At 45.6% G+C, this 24527-nt stretch overlaps 1 protein-coding gene across 1 annotated transcript in view; it reads left to right on the top strand.

The window, feature by feature from the left end:
• Nucleotides 1–17854: 17854 nt before the first annotated feature.
• LOC135310807 (BDNF/NT-3 growth factors receptor-like) overlaps nucleotides 17855–24527 on the top strand; it is a 203471-nt gene continuing 196798 nt past the window's right edge. The window contains exon 1 of the mRNA XM_064439796.1: nucleotides 17855–18463. Within this exon, the coding sequence (XP_064295866.1) occupies nucleotides 18252–18463 (212 nt within the window). The 5' untranslated portion in view covers nucleotides 17855–18251. The remainder of the gene's footprint in view (nucleotides 18464–24527) is intronic.

Raw genomic sequence — 24527 nt, 5'->3', positions numbered from 1 at the left:
GATCTGGGGGTCCTGGTGGACAGGAAGCTCAACATGAGCGAACAGTGTGCTGCTGCAGCCAAGAAGGCCAACAGGATGCTGGGTTGCATCAAAAAGGGCATCGCCAGCAGAGAGAAAGTAGTCACCATCCCACTCTACTCAGCACTTGTCAGGCCACACCTGGAGTACTGTGTCCCATTCTGGTCCCCGCTGTAGAAAAAGGATGTGGCCAGGCTGGAAGGGGTCCAGGGAAGGGCCACCAAGATGGTCAAAGGACTGGGAAGCCTGCCATATGAGGATAGGCTGGGAGAACTGGGTTTGTTCAGCCTTGAGAAAAGGAGGCTCAGAGGGGATCTCATCACCATGTACCAGTACTTAAGGGGTAGTTACAAAGAAGATGGAGACTCCCTTTTTACATGGAGTCACATGGAGAGGACAAGGGGGAATGAACACAAGTTGCTCTTGGGGAGATTCCGATTTGACGTGAGAGGAAAATTTTTCACAGTGAGGACAGTCAACCATTGGAATAATCTCCCCAGGGAAGTGGTTAACTCGGTCACGTTGGACACCTTCAAGAGTCGTCTGGACAGAGTGCTGGGCCATCTTGTTTAGACTCTGCTCTTCCTAGAAAGGTTGGACTAGATGATCCCTGAGGTCCCTTCCAACCTGTGATTCTGTGATTCTGTGATAATTGCTTAGAGATAAAACCAAACATTCTTCTCTGTGCCAGTTTTTCCCCTTTGGTAGTATCATATAAAGTGAAGATACTCTACACTTGGAAACTTTGTTACCAAGCTACTGCTTAAATTCACAAGTGTTTTTCTGTGGAAGAAGTGGCTATATTAGGCACTTGATGATGGGATGCAGAACTTTTCACTTCTATGTCACTGAGCTGAATTTGGTCCAGGGTGCTTAGAGTTGAAGTTGTGGATGGCTGTCTAACAGGAAAGAATGAGGTAGTTTTATAGAATTTCTAATAACAAATAACCATTTTATAAATTACAAGCCACCCTCTCCAGAGCCATATCTGTCTAAGCTAAGGGTCAAAAGAGCTAGTAGCACAAGCTTACACTCTCCCTTGTCAAGATGCACTGGATGCATAATGTGCAGGTTACTTGCTCCTTTTCTATCATCTTCAGTGCAGCCCTGAAAACTGGCACATTTCAAGAACACTACATTTACTGTAAATAAAATAAATTATTCTGTGAAAGCTGTTCTGCTACTGATACAGGAAAGTGGTGTATTTTTTGTTTCCCTGGACACATGTTCCCCCTAGGAACTCAGAGCTTTAAACAAACTTAAAAATAGTTGGTTTTGCCCTCAGTTCTACTTTTTTCCCTTCCTTTTAAATCTGTAATGCACACTTATTTTAGTAGATAAATTATCCCTGCTTCTACTAATGAATAAAGGCCAGGTTCTGCCTGGAAGAGTTATGACTTTTCACACTGATTTCCAGGGCAAGGAACTATAACAAAATCTATGCAGGCAGTCCCCCTATGGACCAGTTAGATTTGATGAGGGCTCCACACTGATGCAGGAATTTTTGCCTGTTCCTCCTTGCAAGATCAAGCATAGTGTGAAGGGCTCAGGGTAGGGGATTTAAACCCTATGTATACCCAGATAAATGCACAGAATCGATGTGGAAGAAGGATGAGGGGAGCTTCCTGACTGCACAGTGTCATGGTTTTAGCTGGGATAGCGTTAATTTTCTTCAGTGCAGCTGGCCTAGTGCTGTGCTTTGGACTTAGTATGAAAACAATGTTGATAACACACCAATGTTTTCGTTGTTGCTGGGTAGTGCTTGTACTAGTCAAGGACTTTTCTAGCTCCCCATGCTTTGCCGGGTGCACAAGAAGCTGGGAGGGGGCACAGCCAGGACAGCTGACCCCAACTGGCCAAAGGGATATTCCATACCATATGACGTCATGGTCAGTATATAAAGCTGGGGGAAGAAGGAGGAAGGGGGGGACATTCAGAGTGATGGCGTTTGTCTTCCCAAGTAACCGTTACATGTGGTGGAGCCCTGCTTTCCTGGAGATGGCTGAACACCTGCCTGCCCATGGGAAGTAGTGAATGAATTCCTTGTTTTGCTTTGCTTCCACGCACAGCTTTTGCTTTACCTATTAAACTGTCTTTATCTCAACCCATGACTTTCCTCAGTTTTACTCTTCCCATTCTCTCCCCCATCCCACCAGAGGGGAGTGAGTGAGCAGCTGCATGTTGCTTGGTTGCTGACTGGGGCTAAACCAGGACACACAGCCACAGTCATGCCACATTGTCTGGACTGTCCAGGTTCATCTCTCCTCTTTTCCGTATACCAGGCAGCTGATAGTAAGGCTGTATCTGGTAACAGATGTAGAAAAAATGGCTACTGGAAATAGGTTGAAATAATTACCAGAGTTAGTGGTTGCTACATTTAAGTTTTATAACTTCAAAGTTCTAAGGCTGATAACAAAATTACTTATGTGCATTATGGATCCTTTCTTTCCTGCTGTTAACAGGTCTTCCCTGGTGTGTAAATTATTATTGATATGACAGACCTGTTCTTAATTTTTTTTTAAAAAAGCCACCCTACAACATTTTAATATGCTCTTTCTGACATTTCCCAAAGCAGTAAAAAATGACTCTGTTGTTGCAATTAACAAAGTTGAAGCTGCTAAACATTGTAAGCAAGGAGGAAGGAGCAGCAGAGACAAAGCATTATGAACTGACTGCAACCCCCATTCCCTATCCCCCTGCACCATTTAGGAGGGGAGGAGGTAGAAAAGTTGGGAGTGAAGCTGAGCCTGGGAAGATGGGAGGGGTCAGAGGAAGGTGGTTTTAGATTTGTTCTTATTTCTCATTATCCTGCTCTGTTTAATTGGCAATAAATTAAATTAATTTCTTCAAGTTGAGTCTGTTTTGCCCATGATGGCAATTGGTGAATGATCTCCCCGTCCTTATCTCGACCCATGAGCCTTTTGACATGTTTTTCTCTCCCCCTGTCCAGCTGAGTAGGGGGAGTGATAGAGTGGCTTGGTGGGCACCTGGCATCCAGCCAGGGTCACCCCAACACAGGCCTGTAGTGATAAGACAAGTGGTAATGATTTTAAATTTAAAAAGGGTAGATTTAGATTAGTTATAAGGAAGAAATTCTTTATGATGAGGGTGGTGAGACACTGGAACAGGTTGTCCAAAGAAGTGGTGTCTGCCCCATCTTTGGAAGTGTTCAAGGTCAGGTTGGATTGGGCTTTGAGCAGCCTGATCTAGTGAAAGATGTCCATGCCCATGGCAGAGGGGTTGGAACTTGATGATCTTTAAAGTTCTCTTCCAACTGAAACCATTCAATGCTTCTATGATCACCTCCAAGCTCAAGAATGGTCCATCCCAACAAGTAGGAAGTCAGGCAAAAATGTCAGGAGGTCTGCATGGATGAACAAATTGCTCCTGACAAAACTCAAACACAAAAAGGACACATACAGAATGTGGAAGTGGGAACAGGTAACCTGGGAGGAATATAGAGATGTTGTCTGAGCATGCAGGAATGAGGTTAGGAAAGCCAAAGCCCAGCTGGAAAAGAATCTGGCAAAGGACTGCAAAGGTAGGAAAAAGGGCTTCTATAAATACATAGATGATAAAAAGAGGAATAAAAATAAATAAAATGTGGGCCTGCTGCTGAATGGCACAGGGGACCTGGTGACACAGGACATGGAAAAGGCTGAGGTACTTAATACCTTTACTAGCAAGACTGGCCTTCAGGAATGCTAAGTCCCAGAGACTGGGGGGAAAGGCTGGAGCAAGGAGGATGTACCTGTTGTGGAACAGTATCAGATCAGGGAATACTTAAGCAAACTGTACATACATAAGTCCATGGGCCCATGAATGCTGAGGGAGCTGGCAAATGTCATTGTCATAGAACTGTTCCGTTCCATTCCATTCCATTCTATTCTATAGCTAATAACTGAAGAATATAAACCTTGCTGGCTGTCCAGTCAAATGGAAGGAAATCAAAACTCTCACCAGACAAATTATATCCAAGCTGATGGCAGCTAAACAAGTCTCATGGTGGGGGGGTCTTTCATAATCTGATGACTTTTTTTTTTTAAGGTTGAATGATTATGAGCGTCTAGTCATAATGGGGGTTAATTTGTCTGAAATTAGACTTCTCATGGCCACTGAAAAAAGAAAAAAAAATAAAGAGACAAGATGGTGTAAAAATATTAGATATTAGGTGTTTGAGCATTGGGCTTTAGCATATAGTGAGAACAGGGTTTGAAGAGGGTGGTGAAATGCTTTGGAAACCCTCTGTGTCTTGAAGGAGCAGTGCCTAGGAACAGTAGTGTAATGACATAATTTTATCCATAGTTACTTACTTGTTTTTCATTTCAAGTCAGGCTGTGGGAAAGGGATAAGCCCTATATTTCCAAAATAAAGTGTTCCACACTCTCAGGGACTTGATTAGCAGCCTGCCAGAAAATCAAAAACATAATGTGGAGAAATCTGCTGAATGAACTCCATGATTTTTATATAAATAGGTATATATATTCACCCCAAACTGAATTAATTTAAATTTCATACTGCACACAAATAAAGGCAGGTATATGTGATGAGTTCATCTGAAGGTGCAGTCATTCACAGGCTCTTCACTTTTCTTTAAGAAGAAACAAAAATGAAATGCAGAAAATTAGAGTGCATTGGAGGCACATTAATATTTTTTACTTGTATTGATGTCAAGAGAAACTATGTTGCTGTTTCTCTATTACAAAGGTTGGACATGTTTCACTTATTTAGTAACACTGATGTTAAATAGGCAAACAGTAATTGTAAGATGTGTTGGTTTCAAGTGGTGTTACTCTTATCTAGGTTCAGATGTCCTTAGTTCCTTTTGTCTTGGTTTCAATTGGCTAGGTTGTTCGCCTCCCTCCAGGATGTGCCAATCACACTTGCAAAGATTCTGTCCTACCAACCTACTGGTGGGGGGGGAAATGTTGTACAGACAGCGTTGATGCTGTGGGAGCACTGCTCAGCAGTAGCCAAAACACTGGTGTGTTATCAACACCTTTCTAGCTACAACTACAAAGCACAGCACTATGAGGGCTGCTACGGGGAAAGTTAACTCCATCCCAGCCAGACCCAACACAGTCAGGGTCCAGATGCTAATGAGATGTTGGATCAGGCAAGTTGGCTAATTCCCACTTGGGTCTCCAAAACTGTCATGAAAATTTCACAACTGCTGACCCAAGGAGAAAGGCTAGGACACAAAGTATAGAATTACAAGAGTCATTCGTTATTCGTGCGCATGAGGTGTCCCATTCAAATTGGGGCATTCCAAATGTGGTTTTACACAGGGTTCTTATACCTTTCAAGCATTCAGGTACAACATGATTTGTCCAATCACTACTTAGCACACACACACTACTGTTTTGCCAAGCAACTATAATACTATGGCATCATCATCCATTAGCTTCTTTCTTGATGTAGACATCCCTGGAGTCGGTCTTGCTACAGTTACTTATCTATGATGCCAGATAATGGGAGGGTTTCACAGAGGTGTTAGAGGGGCTAGGATGCTGGTGTTATCTCAGTAGTCCAAGGGTATCCTTTATTCTTCAGGGTGGTGTCACTGAAATCGGGAATAAAACTCCTTAACACCAATGTAGTATTAAGAAGCAGGCATTCTTTATTACGACACTGGATGCACAGGGGATAATTCCTCCTAGTGTGCATGCTGCAAGTCACAACAGACATAGCTTATATTGCTCAGTTATATACATATGCATTAGATTTCCCAGAATAGTCAATAAATCTCTTCCCATCAAGGGCACCGGGCATGCAGGAATGTATAAAAATTTGTGAGTAAAAACTCCACTTCCAATTCCACACTTAACTGGTTGGAAGAAAGACCTTACCTCCTTTTCCCTGTGGCCCCGATAATAGATATGTTTTGTTTACTCAGTTTACCTTTACAGGTATTTAACACTGAACATGCTGCTCCTCTATCTATTGAAAAAAATCTATCTTATCATTCCCCAACTTCAAGGTAACCAGGGGTTCTGTTGGGAAGACTTTCGATTCATTGTCTGGTCCCCGTCTATCTGAATCTTGACCCAAAGTAAGCAGCTCTTCCACCTTGGGATTTTCCTGTTTTCTTGGAAAATTTCTCTGAAAACGCTTCTGAGGGCATTCCCTTTCCCACTGCCTCCTTTGTTTACAAAAAATGTGCTGATCCTTATTCAAAGGTTTACTCTCCCCAGGCCTAAAGGGGGGTCCTCACACTTCCTCCCATAGGAGGGCGATCTAACCTATACCTGTCATTTTGCCTTTTATTATTTTGGTTGCCTTCCACTACTGCTGTAGCCAGCAATAGAGCCTTGCAATTCCTTTTCTTAACTTGCTACTTTTCCTGTCACTTCTTCTCCTCCTCCCTATTAATATACACCTTCCACATCACTTCTAATAACTTATCCATAGATCTCGCCCCTGCTCCTTCTAGCTTTTGCAGTTTTCTCCTAATATCAGTATTCGACTGCCCCACAAACAAAGTCACAAACATTAGTGCATCGGTCTCTCTCTGGATCCAAATCCGTCCATTTCCTAGCCACATCGCATAATTGTTCAAAGAAAGCTGACGGAGATTCATCTTTCCCTTGTACCACCTGATATAATTTTGACAAGTTTTTCAGTTTTGGAATTGCGTTCCTTACACCGAACAATATCAACCTCTGACATTCAGTTAACAATAACCTCTGTGCCTGATTGTTAGGGTCCCAATTCAGATTAGTGGTGGGAAAAATGATCCTCCTGTCTTCCTGCCTGTGTGTCCTGAGCATGAACCCTCTCTACTTCTTCCCTAACCTTAACCACAACAGCCCTCCGCTCCTCATATGTCAGCAATGTATTCAACACCACCTGTATATCCTTCCACTCTGGGTCATGATTCTCCACAATAGTTTCCAATACCTTCGCCACCTTTTCCAGGTCTTCCCTATATGTTCCAGCCATCTCTTTCCAAGCCCTTAAGTCTGCTACCAAGGAGGGCACTTTAACCCACACCGGTTCTCCTGTTGGACCCACAGCCTGCCTTAAGGGTGCTTGTAGCACTGCCCCCACCCTCTCCTAGCCCCCACCTCTCCTAGTTCTTCCTGCTACTGCACTGAAATTCTCCCCTTCACTTTCAGCATCACTGTCCACATCCCTATTATCCACTTCTCCAACTTCCCTGTTTCTACTCTGATCATTACCTTCCCATAGATTTCCCTGTCCTGGAGCCACTAATAATCCTACATCATCTTCCTCTTCCACCAGCTCCTTATATTTTCACACCTTTTACCAATACTGCATGCAGAACAACATAGTTTAGGTGTTTGTCCTGAATTTGTTCTAAAGCCAAAATATTTGCATCCTTAGTAATCAATCCACATTCTTTTCTCCTTTTCCAACCATTCCGCAATGTAAAAAAAAAAAAATCCATATATGGTATCTCATCCCATTTTCCTTCTCTCTTACAAAACAACATTAACTGTATTATATTTCATAGTTCCATTCTTAGGCCGTTTCTCTTGATTTTCCAAAGCATACATCAACCACCAATGATTACAATATTTGATTAACCGTTTCCTCGTAAGGACTTACATCCGATAGGATCAAATCCTTCCTTTAGGTACTTTTATAGCCCAACCCTGCGTAGCTTTCACTGCATCTTACAGGCAGGCAACCTTTACCTTAAATATTCCTTTAAATCCTTTAAGAATGCCTTTACCTTCTCAGGAGCCTTGCTCAGAGCTCTTCGGTCTGGGGATCGGATGTTGTCCCCGAGAACCCTTCGATGCCAGTTGGAGGTCCTGCGATCCCATGGATCCATCAAGGTTCAGCAGCAGAGTCACACCTGGGTTGCCAAAACTGTCACCAAAATCAGGAATAAAACTCCTTAACACCGATGTAGGATTAAGAAGCAGGCATTCTTTATTATGGCGCCAGATGCATGGGGGATAATTCCTCCTAGCGTGCATGCCCCAAGTCAACAGACAAAGCTTATATTGCTCAGTTATATGCATACACATTAGATTTCCCAGAATGGTTATACATAGTCATTCACAGTGTGTTGCAAAATGTGTTGGTTTCAACTGGTGTTCTGGCTCTTATATAGGTGGAGATGACCTTAGTCCCCTTTATCATGGTTTCAACTGGCCTCTGCTGCTAGTTTGTTTGCATCCCTCCAGAATGTCCAGATCAGGCTTGCAAAGATTATGTCATTGAGTGCATTCTTGCCTGAGGCCCCTTACAACATTATTGCTGTTTAGTTTTTAATTCATACAAATCACAGAATCATGGAATGGTTGAGGTTCAAAGGGACCTCTGGAGGTCACCTGGTCTAACCCCCTTTTCTCAAGCAGGGACAACTAGAGCCAGTTGCCCAGGACCATGTCCAGATGGCTTTTGAATATCTCCAAGGAGGGAGACTCCACAACCTCCCTGGGGAAAATGTTCTAGTACTTGGTCACCTTCACAGTAAAAAAGTCTTTCCTGGTGTTCAGACAGAACCTCCTGTGTTTCAGTTTGTGCCCATTGCCTCTCGTCCTGTCACTGGACACCACTGAAAAAAGACTGTATCTGTCTTGTTTGCACCCTCCTTTCAGCTATTTATACACATTCATGAGAACCTCCCACCCACCACACCGTATTGTGGTTTAGCGGCAGCTCAGCCCCACACAGTCGCTCGCTCACTCCCCACCGGTAGATGGGGGAGAGAATCAGAAGGGTAACGCTCGTGGGTTGGGATAAGAACAGTTTAATAATTAAAATTAAAAGAAACAACAACAGAAATGCAACGTAAAGGAGAACAACGAGAGGCACAAAGCCCCAGGGGAGGGGAGAAGGGGAACGAACCGCTGACACAAACCGCACGCACTGCGGCCGCCCGCCGACCCGACGCCGCGCCGCTCCCGAGCCGCAAGCTGCCCCCCCCTTAATATACTGGTCATGGTGTCACATGGTATGGAATGAACCTGCCATTGGCCAGTCGGGGTCAGCTGCCCCCGCCATGGCCCTGCTCCTCCCAGCTGCCCCCCCCCCCCCCCTCACCGCCACTCGGCAGAGCTCGGGAAGCTGGAAAGGTAGCTGACCCCCCACAGTGAGGAGAATTAACCCCTTTTCAGCCCAAACCAGCACATTCTCCACCCCTTATTCCATACCATTTACACCATGCCCAGGTCCCATATGATGCAATACAACCGTACCAACCACCACCCCTCCTCTTCCCATCCTTTAACGTAATACACAGACATCATTCCCTTGGTTCATGGACCTTCCCTGTAAAATGTCCATTAAAATGTCCATTGAATTCACCCAGTCCATGACTCTGGGCTCCATCTGCTGTATTAGGCTTTCAGGGTGGAAGAGGTGGTGTGTGTGGCGGTGGAGGCGTGGGTTGCTGCATACCGAGTCAGTCATCATTCCATCGCTGCTGCATGGCTTGTTTCACAGTTTATCTTCCATGGATTCGGAGGCTCGTACTCTGATATAATTGATACAACACAGAGGTGACACACAATATTATATAGCAGTTCGCATTGTGCCATTCAGTTCATTGACTGTTTTCACCCAACATCAAATCCCCTTGAGGCACACATCGGACTTCTCCATCCTCCCGCATCACCCACCAAGTGCACCCAGGTCCTCGACCAAAAGCAATCCCACAAATGGGTTTGCCTTTGCCGGAGGCAGGAAGAACCCACACTGTTTTGCCCAGCATACTTTTTGTGTGCACTACAGGGACTCTATCCCCTTCCACAGTATGTAGGATTTCTGACTGGGCAGGGCCAGCTCGGTTGGCAGATCCCCTCGTGTTGACTAACCAGGTGGCTTTTGCTAAATGTGTATCCCAGTGCTTGAATGTTCCACCCCCCATTGCTCTCAGTGTAGTTTTTAACAGTCCATTGTAACTTTTGATTTTCCCAGAGGCTGGTGCGTGATAGGGGATGTGATACACCCACTCAATGCCATGCTCTTTAGCCCAGGTTTCTATGAAGTTGTTTTGGAAATGAGTCCCATTGTCTGACTCAATTCTCTCTGGGGTGCCATGTTGCCACAGGACTTGTTTTTCAAGACCCAGGATAGTGTTCCGGGCAGTGGCATGGGGGACAGGATATGTTTCCAGCCAGCCAGTCGTTGTTTCTACCATTGTAAGCACATGGCGCTTGCCTTGGCGGGTTTGTGGGAGTGTGATATAGTCAATCTGCCAGGCCTCCCCATAGTTATATTTCAGCCATCGTCCCCCATACCACAGAGGCTTTACCCGCTTCGCTTGCTTGATTGCAGCACATGTGTCACATTCGTGGATAACCTGTGCAACAACATCCATGGTCAAGTCCACCCCTCGATCACGAGCCCACCTGTATGTTGCATCTCTCCCTTGATGGCCTGAGGTGTCATGGGCCCACCCATCTAGAAATAGTTCACCCTTATGTTGCCAGTCCAGATCCACCTCAGCCACTTCAATCTTGGCAGCCTGATCCACCTGCTGGTTGTTCTGATGTTCTTCAGTGGCCCGACTCTTGGGGACGTGAGCATCCACATGACGTACCTTTACAACCAGGTTCTCTACCCGGGCAGCAATATCTTGCCACAATGTGGCGGCCCAGATGGGTTTGCCTCTGTGCTGCCAGTTCCTCTGCTTCCATTGCTGTAACCAGCCCCACAAGGCATTTGCCACCATCCAGGAGTCAGTATAGAGATAGAGCACTGGCCGCTTTTCCCACAAGCTTCAGCTTTATTTTTAAGTCACAGCGCTTTTATATGCTCTTGTAAACAAGCTTCAATAATTACTTAATACGGGTTGCGACACCTTCTTAACAAACGGTCTATTTCTGTACTTCGTGCTTAATTCCTTGTTCTTGTTTATCGTTTGCTCTCAAGGCTGAGAGATATCCCTGCCTTTCTTCTTTGCTCTCAAGGCCGAGATATCTCTCGCCTTTCTTCCTCCTCCTGGTGACTTGCAGATTCTTTGTAATTTTCCATCAGTGGGTCTGATCTCTGTAATTTTCCATCAGCGGGTCTGACGCCGGGTCTGTAGTCAAGCTAATTCCATCGCATACCTATAATCCTCCAGCCCGCTTTCTATCTCAAACAACTTATCATGAGACCCACATGTGGATTCAAGCCTATAGTTTCCCACACAAGGAAGAGATATTTGTTCCGTAATCCCGGAGTCTATTAATCACCTCCATCACGGTTGGTGTTTCGTCATCTCTCCAGGACATTACTGCCAATGAGTTTGCATACGAGGATGGTGCACTCCGTACAAACTTCCGCCACATGGGTCGTGTGCACTCGGCTTCATCTGGATCTTTGGATGACCGTTGATCGTCCAGGTCACCATAAATCACCTCAAACACAGCTAATTCCCTTAGCTACTGGATGCCTTTCTCCATAGTTGTCCATTTTCCTGGGCGATATGTAACATCTTCTTTAAAGGGATACCATTCCTTCACTCCAGACAGGAGTCGCCTCCAGAGGCTGAGGGCTTGTGTTTTTTCCCCAATTGCTTTGTCAATGCCCCCTTCCCCAGAAAGGGATCCCAGTTGTTTGGCTTCCTTCCCCTCTAATTCCAAACTACTGGCCCCATTATCCCAGCATCGGAGCAGCCAGGTCTCCTGTAAAATGTGTTCATCTGATTCGTGTCAATATGGAACTGTTTGTGCTTGTGTAACCAAGGGCCGTTCAATTGACTTGCTAACTGTCTGAATGGTTGGAGTGTTGATTGGCGATTTGTTGCTAACAGTGGAAAGATCCTGATACAAAGGAGAGTGCCAAGATGGGGAAGGCCACAAATCAGCCAATAGTGATAACAGGGAACTTCTTGGCTCAGAAGGCACTGAAGCATGAAAACTGGGGGAAAGGTAATTCCGGCAGGGGGAGATTGCGACCACCGACCCAATTCAGGACCAAAAATACTTGCCCCCCCCACCCGTAAAGAGCATGCGGGCTAATCTACATGGCAAGCCTGGCTAATTTAACTACGGCTGACCAACGGCAAGTGGGATGCTTATCACTGACCAGTGAGTGTAAACTTAGGCGTGTTTTTACTAATTGTTATTAATTAAGTAACTGAATATAAACCCTGTAATATTGTATGACGGGATGCACGTTAGGTGGAAGGATCCCCCGTGCATCCAGCGCTGCTTGCTTGGCTTTATTAAAGAAATTGTAAACTTTAATTGAAATTCCGTTTAAGGCTAAATTAATTATAATATCTTGCAACTCACTTAAGGACGGGGATTGGGTGGTCTCTATTTCATTTATGACTTCTTCCTCCTCTCTTTGTGATGGCCCTGCTTTTTCATCATCCCGTTCTAAACGAGTTGATGTCTGCTTCCAATATTTCGTCTTGTGTATGGGGCCAACTGATACTGGTACCGGTTTATTTTCTGAGCTAGCTCAGGTACTTGTTGTGGGGGTTTGAGTGGCTGCAGTGCCTGTTGTCAGGGCTGGATTGTCTACAGTGCCAGTCACTTTGCATTTCAATCCAGAGACATTCTCTTCCCCCTGGGGGCACTGAATACTGTTGAGCAGGGCTTGGTATGCATGGGCCAGGCCCCAGCACATTGCAGTTATCTGTGTCTCTCTGGAGTTCCCAGCATAACAACATACTTCCTCCAAATATTCTACTACTTTTTTAGGATTCTGCACTTGTTCGGGAGTGAAACTCCAAACCACTGGGGGTGCCCACTGCCCTAGGTATTTGCCCATGCTATCCCACATGCCCTGCCACTCGTAACTATCAAGCCTCGTGGCAGATTTCTGGGTGATATTCTTAAGTTGCTTAGTCAAAACCAAAACAACATGCCCCAAAACTAACAATAAGTGCACCTTAACCACCCAAGGATGTTCAAGATGCAAAAAGGTTGTTGTAACAAAGGCACAGACATCATAGAACAAAGTTGCAAAGGTACTATTCTGTATTTCCTCCATATAAAATCTCTCAGAGGAGGAGGTATAATTGCTAATTGCCTCAACAAGGTGGTATCCAAAGTACAGTAACAGTTTCAGCAAAAACCCCAAATACCAGAGAAAGCTGAAAACGAGTGCTTGGATAACAAATCTTGTAGGCAAAACGTTACTAATCACAGCAGAACACAGCAGACTAAACAAACCAACACCGATCTTTAACACCAACTGCAAAAAGGACAACATGGTGCTGTGACCAGCAGCTGTTATTATCTCCAACCCTTGAGTCCCACGTTGGGTGCCAAAAAGACTGTTGTGGTTTAGCCGGCAGCTCAGCCCCACAAAATCGCTCACTCACTCCCCCACCGGTAGATGGGGGAGAGAATCGGAAGGGTAACGGAACAGAAATGCAATGTTATGGAGAACAACGAGAGGCACAAAGCCCCGGGGGAGGGGAGAGGGGGAACGAACCGCCGAAAGAAACCTGGCCCGCTGACCCGCCGCTGCGCCACTCCCGAGGTGCAACTGCCCCCCCTCAATATACTGGTCATGGTGTCACATAGTATGGAATGAACATGCCATTGGCCAGTCGGGGTCAGCCGCCCCCACCATGGCCCTGCCCCTCCCAGCCCCCTCTCCCCCACCACGCTGCAGAGCTCGGGAAGCTGGAAAGGTAGCCGACCCCCACAGTGAGGAGAATTAACCCCTTCTCAGCCAAAACCAGCACACACCGCCAAACCTCTTCTCAAGGTTAAATAGTCCCAGCTCTCTCAGCCTTTTCTCATAGGAGAGATGCTATTGTGGTGGACCACAATAGTACCTGCTTCTTGTGCACCTGGCAGAGCATGGGAAGCTAGAAAAGTCCTTGACTAGTACAAGCATTACCCAGCAACAACTAAAACATCAGTGGGTTATCAACATTGTTTTCATACTAAGTCCAAAGCATAGCACTAGGCAAGCTGCAGTGAAGGATATTAACTCTATCCCAGCGAAAACCATGACAAATGCATATTCCACATTACAGTCTGATTGTAAGCCCCCTCTATCAAGTAACCTGGAAAAAGAATGATTTCAAATGAGGCCCTGAGCAACAACAAGCCTTTGAACAGATTAAACGAGAAATAGTTCATGCAGTAGCTCTTCGGCCACTCTGGGCAGGACAAGACGTAAAAAATGTGCTGTACACCACAGCTGGGGAGAATGGTCCTACCTGGAGCCTCTGGCAAAAAGCACCAGGGGAGACCCGAGGTCGACCCCTAGGGTTTTGGAGTCGGGGATACAGAGGGTCCAAAGCCCACTATACTCCAACTGAAAAAGAGATATTGGCAGCATATGAAGGGGTTTGAGCTGCTTCAGAAGTGGTTGGTACTGAGGCACAGTTGCTCCTGGCACCCCGACTGCCAGTGCTGGGCTGGATGTTCAAAGGAAACATCCCCTCTACACACCATGCAACTGATGCTATGTGGAGTAAATGGGTTGCACTGATCACCCAGCGGGCTCGAGTAGGAAACCCCAGTCGCCCAGGAATCTTGGAAGTGATTATGGACTGGCCAGAAGGCAAAGACTTTGGAATATCACCAGAGGAGGAGGTGACACATGCTGAAGAAGCCCCACTGTATAACAAACTGCCAGAAAATGAGAAGCAATATGCCCTGTTCACTGATGGGTCCTGTTGCCTTGTGGGAAAGCACCGGAGATGGAAGGCTGCTGTATGGAGTCCTACACGACAAGTAGCAGAAACTGCTGAAGGAGAAGGTGAATTGAGCCAGTTTGCAGAGGTAAAGGCCATCCAGCTGGCCTTAGACATTGCTGAAAGGGAAAAGTGGCCAGTGCTCTATCTCTATACTGACTCCTGGATGGTGGCAAACGCCCTGTGGGGCTGGTTACAGCAATGGAAGCAGAGGAACTGGCAGCACAGAGGCAAACCCATCTGGGCCGCCACATTGTGGCAAGATATTGCTGCCCGGGTAGAGAACCTGGTTGTAAAGGTACGTCATGTGGATGCTCACGTCCCCAAGAGTCGGGCCACTGAAGAACATCAGAACAACCAGCAGGTGGATCAGGCTGCCAAGATTGAAGTGGCTGAGGTGGATCTGGACTGGCAACATAAGGGTGAAGTATTTCTAGCTCGGTGGGCCCATGACACCTCAGGCCATCAAGGGAGAGATGCAACATACAGGTGGGCTCGTGATCGAGGGGTGGACTTGACCATGGACGTTATTGCACAGGTTATCCACAAATGTGACTCATGCGCTACAATCAAGCAAGCGAAGCGGTTAAAGCCTCTGTGGTATGGGGGACGATGGCTGAAATATAAATATGGGGAGGCCTGGCAGATTGACTATATCACACTCCCACAAACCCGCCAAGGCAAGCGCCATGTGCTGACAATGGTAGAAGCAACCACCGGCTGGCTGGAAACATATCCCGTGCCCCATGCCACTTCCTGGAACACTATCCTAGGTCTCGAAAAACAAGTCCTGTGGCAACATGGCACCCCAGAGAGAATTGAGTCAGACAATGGGACTCATTTCCAAAACAACTTCATAGACACCTGGGCTAAAGAGCATGGCATTGAGTGGGTGTATCACATCCCCTATCATGCACCAGCCTCTGGGAAAATCAAAAGATACAATGGACTGTTAAAGACTACACTGAGAGCAATGGGGGGTGGAACATTCAAGCACTGGGATACACATTTAGCAAAAGCCACCTGGTTAGTCAACACGAGGGGATCTGCCAACCGAGCTGGCCCTGCCCAGTCAGAAATCCTACATACTGTGGAAGGGGATAGAGTCCCTGTAGTGCACACAAAAAGTATGCTGGGCAAAACAGTGTGGGTTCTTCCTGCCTCCAGCAAAGGCAAACCCATTTGTGGGATTGCTTTTGGTCGAGGACCTGGGTGCACTTGGTGGGTGATGCGGGAGAATGGAGAAGTCCGATGTGTGCCTCAAGGGGATTTGATGTTGGGTGAAAACAGTCAATGAACTGAATGGTATGCTGTTAATTGTTATATAATATTTTATGCCATCTCTTTTGTGATTGCTGTATGCCATGTCAATGATATCACAGTAGGAATCTCCCAAATTAATGAAAAATGAACACACCATCTCTCCGGCCCTGAAAGAATTGTACAATAGATGGAACTCAAAATCATGGACTAAGTGAACTCAATGGACATTTTGTGGACATTTGTGGATATTTTACAGACATTTTACACGGGTGGTCCATAGACTAAGGGGATGATAAATGAAATCTGTATATTCTGTTAAAGGATGGCAAGGCGGGTAAGGGTTATTAAAATTGTATTGGATAGTATGGGACCTGAGCATGAGGATCAGGGCCTGCAAATGTGAGTCTACTTCTAGGTGTTTGTACAAGGCCTCATCTACTTGTTCTTACTTATCAGGCAGCCTAAAGCATACACCCACTATAGCAGACTCCTACTACAATGTTGCCTGTATTGGTTTGCTTTTTATTCCTTAGCCATAAGCTCTCAGTTGGCTCATTATCCATCCCTAGACAGGGATGGATTCTTCATGCATCCTCCATGCATTCCAGCAGCTCTCTCACATAAAGGGCAACTCTCTTGATCCTCATCTCTGTCTCCATCTCTCCCTCTCTCACGTCTGCCCTCCTTCTCAGTCTGTGTCTCCCTCTCCCCATCTCTCTCGGTCTCTTTCTCTCTCTATCACTCCCCCCCCCGTGTTGCTTTCTCTCTCCCCATCTGTTTCCCCCTGTATTCTCCCCCTTTCTCCCCCGTCTCTCTCCCCGTCTTGCTCCCTTGCTCTCTCTTGCTGTTCCTAATATTCTTTCTCTCTCAGACTCTCTCTATTCCTCTCCCTACATTTCTCTCTCCCCCATCTCTCTTGCTCCCTCTCTCCCCATCTCTATCTCCCCCTTCTTTCTCTCTCTTGGTTTCTCTCCCCATCTTTCTCTGTTTCTCTCCCCCTCCTCTCTCTTGTTCTCCATGTCTCTCTCTCCCCATCTTACTTCCTCTCTCTGTCTTTCTCCCCCTCCCTTTCTCCTTCCTTCTCTCTTGTCTCTGCCCCTGTCTCTCTCCCTCAATCCCTCCCTTTCTAGGCCTCTCTCTGTCTCTCTTGTGGGGTTTTCCGTCCCTTTACACCTCTCCCCTACATTGTTTCTGTCTCTCCATCTCTGTCTCCCTCTCTCCCCCTCTATCTCCCCTTCTTCCTCCCCTCTCTCACCTGTTGGCGTCTCTCCATCTCTCCCTCCCTTCCTTTTAATTTCTTTCCCTCTCTCCATCTCTCTCACCCCCCATCTTCCCCCTCTGTCTCCCCATCCTCTCCCTGTCTTCCCTCCTCTCCCTCTCATTCTGCCTCCCTCTCCCTCCTGTTTCCCCTCTGTCTCACTCTGTATCCCATTTAATCTCTTCCCACCTCTGTTCCTCTCATGCTGTCTCTCCCCCTCCAGCTCTTTCTCCCCATATCTCTCCCCCCTCTCTTTCAAACTCTCCTGGTCTCTCTTTCTTCATCTCTCTCCCACCATCTCTTTCTCTGCCCCTCTCTCTGCAGCTCTCTGCCCCTCCCTCATCTCTCTCCCTCTCTCTCCCTTTCTGTCCCTCCATCTCTCTTCATCTCTGTCCCTCTTTCTCCCTTTCCTCCTCCTGCTCTTCATCTCTGTCTCTCTCTCTCCATCTCCCCTCACCTTCATTTTCTTCTTTCTCATTTTCTCAGTTCCTCCCTCCTCCCTGCCTTGTTGCTTTTGTCTCTCTGCTCCCGTTTTTTCTGTTTTCTTTTTAGATTTCAGGCTCATTTTGCGAAGTTTTTGCCTATCTTTCTTTACGTCAGCCTCACGTCACTTCGCCAACAGCTCCCAGGCTTGGGCTGGAGCAAGAGCCGCGGCTGCTTTATTATCAGCTGGAGGGAGGAGGATATGGTGCGTAAAGCGATAAGACCTGCGTTCCGCTTCCGCCGCGACCTGTGCTGTTTCTTCCATTCCTCCTCTACCACGGGCAGCGGTCGGCTGAGCCCCCGCAGGTAGAAGCGCTGCCTCTGCCACCTGTCTCGGCCGCTCCGCGCGTTTTGCAGCATTATCGGGAACCGCCGCTGCCTGCCCGCGGGGCTAGGGCAGGTACGAGGGCCGGCCGTGCTACGCCGTGCCGGCGGCCCCTCTAGCCTCTCATCACCCTTTCTGTCTCTGTCCCGCAGTAGCGCCTGGTCCCGTCGTCCCGCAAAGCCTCCCAGGCGGCTGCGGTGCGTCCATGTGAACCCTGGCCGCGGGGTTCTCGCCCGCGGTTCCGAAGGCTGCGCACCCTCCGGTCTTGCCCCCCGGCAGTGGTGGTAGGTGGAGGACGTCGAGGCAGCGCTGGAGTGAGCAGGGGCGGCATGGCGTCCTGGCGGCGAAGACGGCCGGGGCCCGGCTTGGCGCGGCTGTGGGGTTTGTGCTGCCTGGTGCTGGGCTCCTGGTGGGGCGCGCTGGGCTGCCCTGCGTCCTGCCGCTGCAGCTCCTGGCGGATCTGGTGCGCGGAGCCGGTGCCAGGCATCATCTCCTTCCCCGTGCCGCAGCGGAGCACCGAGGGCGACAATGTCACCGAGATGTGAGTATGGCCAGGCCTCAGCCCCGGGCACGGGTGGCGGGGATGGAGCCGCCGAAGCGACGGGGGGACGGCGGGAAGTTTCCTGCACTTGCTCCGCGGACTGATATTCTAGCTGGAAGCCTACAAGTCTGGTGTGATTTAATTTGGACTTGACTTCCCAGAGATATCATTTCGAACCCATTTAGATGATAAATCCTAGTTGCCCGCGATACGATTTCCTGGGAGCGGGACGGGCAGTGAAGCGGAGCAGGGGAAGGTTGGCGCGGGTTCGCATAAATACCTGGGGTTACAGAAGTGCGCAGCCGAGCTGCCGCCTCCGGCCCCTGCATCTTCCGGGGGGTGGGGTGGGGTGAAGTGCGCACCACACAAATCTCGCTTCTGCGTCGGCAGCAGATTTGGAAAGGTTTTTTATTCTTCTTTTTAAAATTTTTGCTCCCTCCGTTTATTCCTGCGAACGGAGAGTTTGGTGGGTGGCCTCCCCCCCTCCTCAGATCTCCACTTTTTCTGTCTAAAAACAGGTGGGGGGGGGAGGGGCGAAAGCGATGCAGCACATTCTGATTGAAGGGAGAGCAAACTAGCTTCCCTGCCCTGGCCATAGGCACGCGAGCCTGCTTTGCCCTTCCCTATAAAGCGTCTGGAAGGAGAAAATACGGTCTGCAGGAGAAAGAACATTGCGCTGTCTCTCAGCAAGTGTTGGAGCATTAGGAAACCCTCATTAATAGTGAGGAAAGTGGAAGGGTTTTTTTGTTGTTGCTTTTGGGTTGTTTTTTTTTTTCTCTTATCCATGTGTCATTTCCAACCTTGTTTGACTGCAAATGATTTCAGTAAAGAAATCCAGTAGCTTTTTGTGTTCAGTCCTGCATCCTTTTTACAGCTCTGTGGAATCTACATACTTTGCCGAAGAAAAGCTGCAAAGACTTGCTGAGCAAAGATTTTGGATACCAGATTTGTAGATGACAGATATGGGGAAAAACCCCCTCTACAGCTGTTTGGTCCACTTCCATCTTCCCCAGCACCTCCCGTTTCTGCATTGTTTCCTATGTCATTTTAAATATAAAAGATAAAGAATATTTCCCTCCAAAATGTATACAGATTTCTAACTCTCTCCCTTTTCCTTCTTTCTCCTCTTTTTCAGTTTCCTTTAGAATCAATGTGAAAATGCCATTAAATTTGGTGTGACTTCAGATTAATTCTAGCTCTTGGGCTACCTCTCTGCAGTTTATTGTAGTCAGTTCACTGCATTTCCCCATGTATTTGTGGGGAAAAAGCTGGAGACATTAATTTCTTCTACTCATATAGGGCCTACCTTTGGTAGATTTTTAGGACCTAAGAGAATAAAGTAATCTAAGTTGTTAAAACAGTTATTATTTCAGATGTTTGTTTAATATTCTGTGGATTGCATAATTTTAAAAAATGCTTTAAGCTATGCATCATTGCTCATTTTTATAAGCTTTGTTAGCCTTGTTATCCAGTATGTTCAATTTGGAGGCAACTCAGCAATTTCCCACTAGAATTTAAGCTCTGTTTAAAAGAGCAGAGAAAAAATGCATATGTAAATATATATGCTAGACAAGATCAACTTAAAGCATGTCCAGTCATTTTGCATTGATTTTTGGGTTTTATTCTTTTCTATGTTTTTTTCAGCATCACTGATCTTTACATTTCTTTTCAATTTTTACTGTATCATTCTGTGACATTGCATGTTGTGTTTGATCTAAAAATAATTTGGAGTACTGAATTTCTCGGGAGATGCTATTACATGTATTTAAGATGCTCTTTTTTAACATAAAGCATGAAGTCCCTTAATTAGTTTTCAGACATAAATTGAAAATTTTATTCCTGCAGCTGCCACATTATTTCATTGTGGAAATTCAGCAAATAATATGTAAGGAAGCATTTCTAATATGGTAGATATAGAATATGAAGACATATTTTTCAACACTGCATATCTTGTTTATTCTAGCTAAGCAACCAGTTTAAGAGGCTGTAGCATACATTTTATTTAAGAAGCCTCAGGCCTGATTTTTCTATTATATGTTCTGTAGTTACAGGAACACAATTCCATTGATCTCTGGTGGAATTACTCTTGGTACAAATGAGAGTGAGAAGAGCATAAGACACTTAATTTCTTGTAATATATTCCTTTATATTTCCTGAATGTTTTTTGAGACCAATCCTTCATTTATTGCTTATGTCCTGCTCTTGATTGGAGTGGGTCCCACAGTCCTAGGCAAAACATCCACCAACTCCCTGGGAATGTTGCCTGAGTAAAGATCCTCATCTGGGAAGAAGGCCATGTGCCCTGGAAATTTTGCAGGTAGAATACTCCATGGTTGGGTCAGGCATGTGAAACTCATGGTGGTGCAAAGGGTTGGCTGTGGGCCAGGTGGATGACACTGAGCAGGCAAGGTATGAGTGGGCAGCAAGGGTTTCCCCTTGGCTCTAAGAAGTGGGAGAGAAAGCTGGGGCAGTTTCCCATGCCTTGAACAGCTTCTACCACTTGGTACCTAGGTGCCTTGGCTCTATTTTGGCCCGTAGATAAATAGTACTTTAGAGCCCTATGAGACTCAGCTGCTGAAACTTGGTATAGGAGGACATAGGAGTACTTCTGCCTGGTGCTTTTCTAAGTTATCTTCCTCACTCTTCCCCTTCCTAGTTGTTTTTGCAGTTTTATCTTCTGATGGATAAAAGACAGATTTCCAAAATCCAGTGCCTCTAATAGAATCATAGAATCATAGAATCATTTAGGTTGGAAAAGACTCTTCAGATCATCGAATCCAACCATTAACCTAACACTGCCAAATCCAGACTAAACCATGTCCTTAAGCACCACCTCTACATGTCTCTTAAATACCTCCAGGGATGGTGACTCCCCCACCTCTCTGGGTAGCCTGTTCCAATGCCTGACCACTCTTTCAGTAAAGACATTTTTCCTAATATCCAATCTAAACCTCCCCTGATGCAGCTTGAGGCCATTTCCTCTTGTCCTATCGCTTGTTACTTGGGAGAAGAGACCAACACCCACCTCCTACAACCTCCTTTCAGGTAGTTGCAGAGAGCGATAAGGTCTCCCCTCAGCCTTCTCTTCTCCAGGCTAAACAACCCCAGCTCCCTCAGCCGCTCCTCATCAGACTTGTTTTCCAGACCCTTCCCCAGCTCTGTTGCCCTTCTCTGAACTCGCTCCAGCACCTCAAGGTCCTTCTTGTCCTGAGGGGCCCAAAATTGAGCCCAGGATTCAAGATGTTGCCTCACCAGTGCTGAGCACGGGGGCACAATCCCTTCCCTGCTCCTGCTGGCCACACTATTGCTGATAGAAGCCCGGATGCTGTTGGCCTTCTTGGCCACCTGGGCACACTGCTGGCTCATGCTCAGCCAGCTGTCAGCCAACACCCCCAGGGCCTTTGCCACCGGGCAACTTTCCAGCCGCTCTGTCCCAAGCCTGGAGCATTGCCTGGGGTTGTTGTGACCAAAGTGCAGGACCCAGCTCTTGGCCTTGTTAAACTTCATACAGCTGACCTCGGCCCATTGATCCAGCCTGTCCAGGTCCCTCTGCAGAGCCTTCCTACCCTCAAGCAGATCAACACTCCCACCCAACTTGGTGTCATCTGCAAACTTACTGAGGATGTGCTTGATCCCCTCATCCAGATCATTGATAAAGATATTAACCAGAGCTGGCCCCAACACTGAGCCCTGGGGAATACCACTTGTGACTAGCTGCTAACTGGATTTAACTCCATTTGCCACAACTCTCTGGGCTCAGCCATCCAGCCAGTTTTTTACTCAGCGAACAGTATACCCGTCCAAGCCATGAGCAGCCAATAAGATTAGATTTTTGTCCTGTTGTTTAGGGTGCTGACATGAGTTGGTCTCAGTATGGAAAGCATGTGCCCATGCTAAAATTGTTTATTATAACATGGCTTAATCATAATAATAGTTTTGTAGTATTGATGTTATTAGATATAAACTGAACTCCAAAGTGAGGCCTGAATTAAAATCATGAAGTCAGCCATTGAAGCTCAAACTAAAGAGCTAAGGAGCAAAAATTAATATATAAATATTGTTAAATCCATACACTATAGGTACAATGGCACATGAGTAATGCTAAGATCACTTGAGCAAAAATATTAATATGATAATGAGTCACTTAAAATTTTTCAGGATTTTTTGTAAGCCGCCTGGTTTAATATTTTCTCTTTAAGTAAAATGTACTGTTAGTATATCTTAGTGTGTATGACTCTTCATAGACCTTGCTATCAAAGTATCTTCTTGCAGTGCAAGTATATTCCTGGCCTAGTTTAGCAGCTCTAGTATAAAGTCATTAAGACATTGTCTTACGATTATTCAGGTGAATGAGGTTTGAAATTATTTGGTGTATTTCAGGAAGAACTGCTTCTCAACAAAATAGTAGGTGACTTTAACTCTTCCCTTGTAAAGAGAGAGGTGATTGTGTAGTGTATATATTTCAAAACCACAAAGTAATTTTCTAATGCAGTTATATAAAGCAGTCTAGAATTGTTAATAAATAAGACAGGATAAGTAATTTATAGACTATCCATGTGAGCCTGTGCTAAAAAAAACATGTTTAAATTCATATGAAGCTCAGTGCTGTTGGTATTATGCTTCTCTTTCATTTTAGAATTTTAGACTCTGTTGTAAATTAAATGTATTATAAAACTGTCAACAGGGCTTCTCAACCCCCATCCCCTTCCTCCTGAAAACACTTTTGGCTGTGCAGGATGGCACGGTTTGGCTGGATTTAATGTTTATTTCTGGTGTTTTGGAATCTTACAATAAAATACAAGACATGGGGCTCCACATTATTAAAGGGATTTTGGACAGTTGTGATACAATATCTTCTTCTAGGAATCTGTCCATTTTTTTTCCATCTTCCTTTAAAGATCTTAGTTGGTTATGGTGAGTTGAAAGAAAGCATTATGAAAATCAGTTTTTTAATTTCCGGGCTCTAAAAAAACCCCAAATATCACAAACCATAGGGTTTTATATAGTCTGGTTTCTTTTTGCTCTCAGGTAACCTTTTGCATCCCTTGTTTTAATCCTTGTTCTTCCAGTCAGTGAAGACTCATGGGGCTCCTTGGGAACTTATCTGGGGTTGTCTCTGGCAGGCTGAGACAGTGCAAGCTGGCTCTTGCTGGAGGAGGGCAGCATCCTTCAGGAGGTGTTCAGTGTTGTGCAGGATTGGGTTGGCAAGAGGCTACCTGTAGTTAGTCTGTAGTCATTCAAGTGTTTTAAGAGAAGTTTGGGATTTATATACTAAAATGAAGGTAATTTGTATGAATTTGAAGCTTTGGTCTAGAATATGTTGTTTTCATGAAACTTCCACTTATTTCCATACTAATGAGAAAACAGAAGGCCCAGGAGTCTAGCTTCCAATATCTTTAGAACGGTATTTACCAGATTTTTCAGATTCTATTTTTCCTTTATTATTTTTATGATGAAAGTATAAGAGAGAAAACAGCCTATCAAGATTCTAGATCTTGAATCACTCTAAACCAAAAACTTTTGCATAACTAAATAAAAGTTTATTTCTCCATTTTGAATTAGTTTTAAAGTAAGAGGGGAAAAAAAACCCATTTTGGATTGCAGTTCTCTCTCCAGTGTTTGTCACCTGTCACTGCAGCAATATCTAACATGTTGATAAAGGTGGCTAGTAGAATTTCTTTGCCCAAGCTGGATGAGTATAGTAGGTAACGAAGCATAAAAATGATGAAAAACAGAGCAGAGAACTTAAAAAACCCTCTCAATACTTTATTGATGTTAAATGTATCTTTAGCTTGTTATATTTGGAAAACCTCTCTTTGAAAACTGTCCTTTAAAAAGTGAAGCACTCTTTGTATTAACTTATCATTTATGTGTATTTCAAATGGAGAAATAAATTCATAGAGGTTTGAAAGCCATATGCCTATGCTGCATGGGATGTGAATACAATCTATTACTGGACACTGCATTTACAAAGATTACTTATCCAAATGTATGTAGGCACATAGCTGATACTGAAATCAAATATATTGGGGATGCACCTTAATTCCTTTTTGATTGTGAGCCT

The sequence above is a fragment of the Phalacrocorax carbo genome (genome assembly GCF_963921805.1).
Source record: "Phalacrocorax carbo chromosome W unlocalized genomic scaffold, bPhaCar2.1 SUPER_W_unloc_1, whole genome shotgun sequence".
NCBI lineage: Eukaryota > Metazoa > Chordata > Aves > Suliformes > Phalacrocoracidae > Phalacrocorax > Phalacrocorax carbo.
This window is presented reverse-complemented; position numbering and strand designations above follow the sequence as displayed.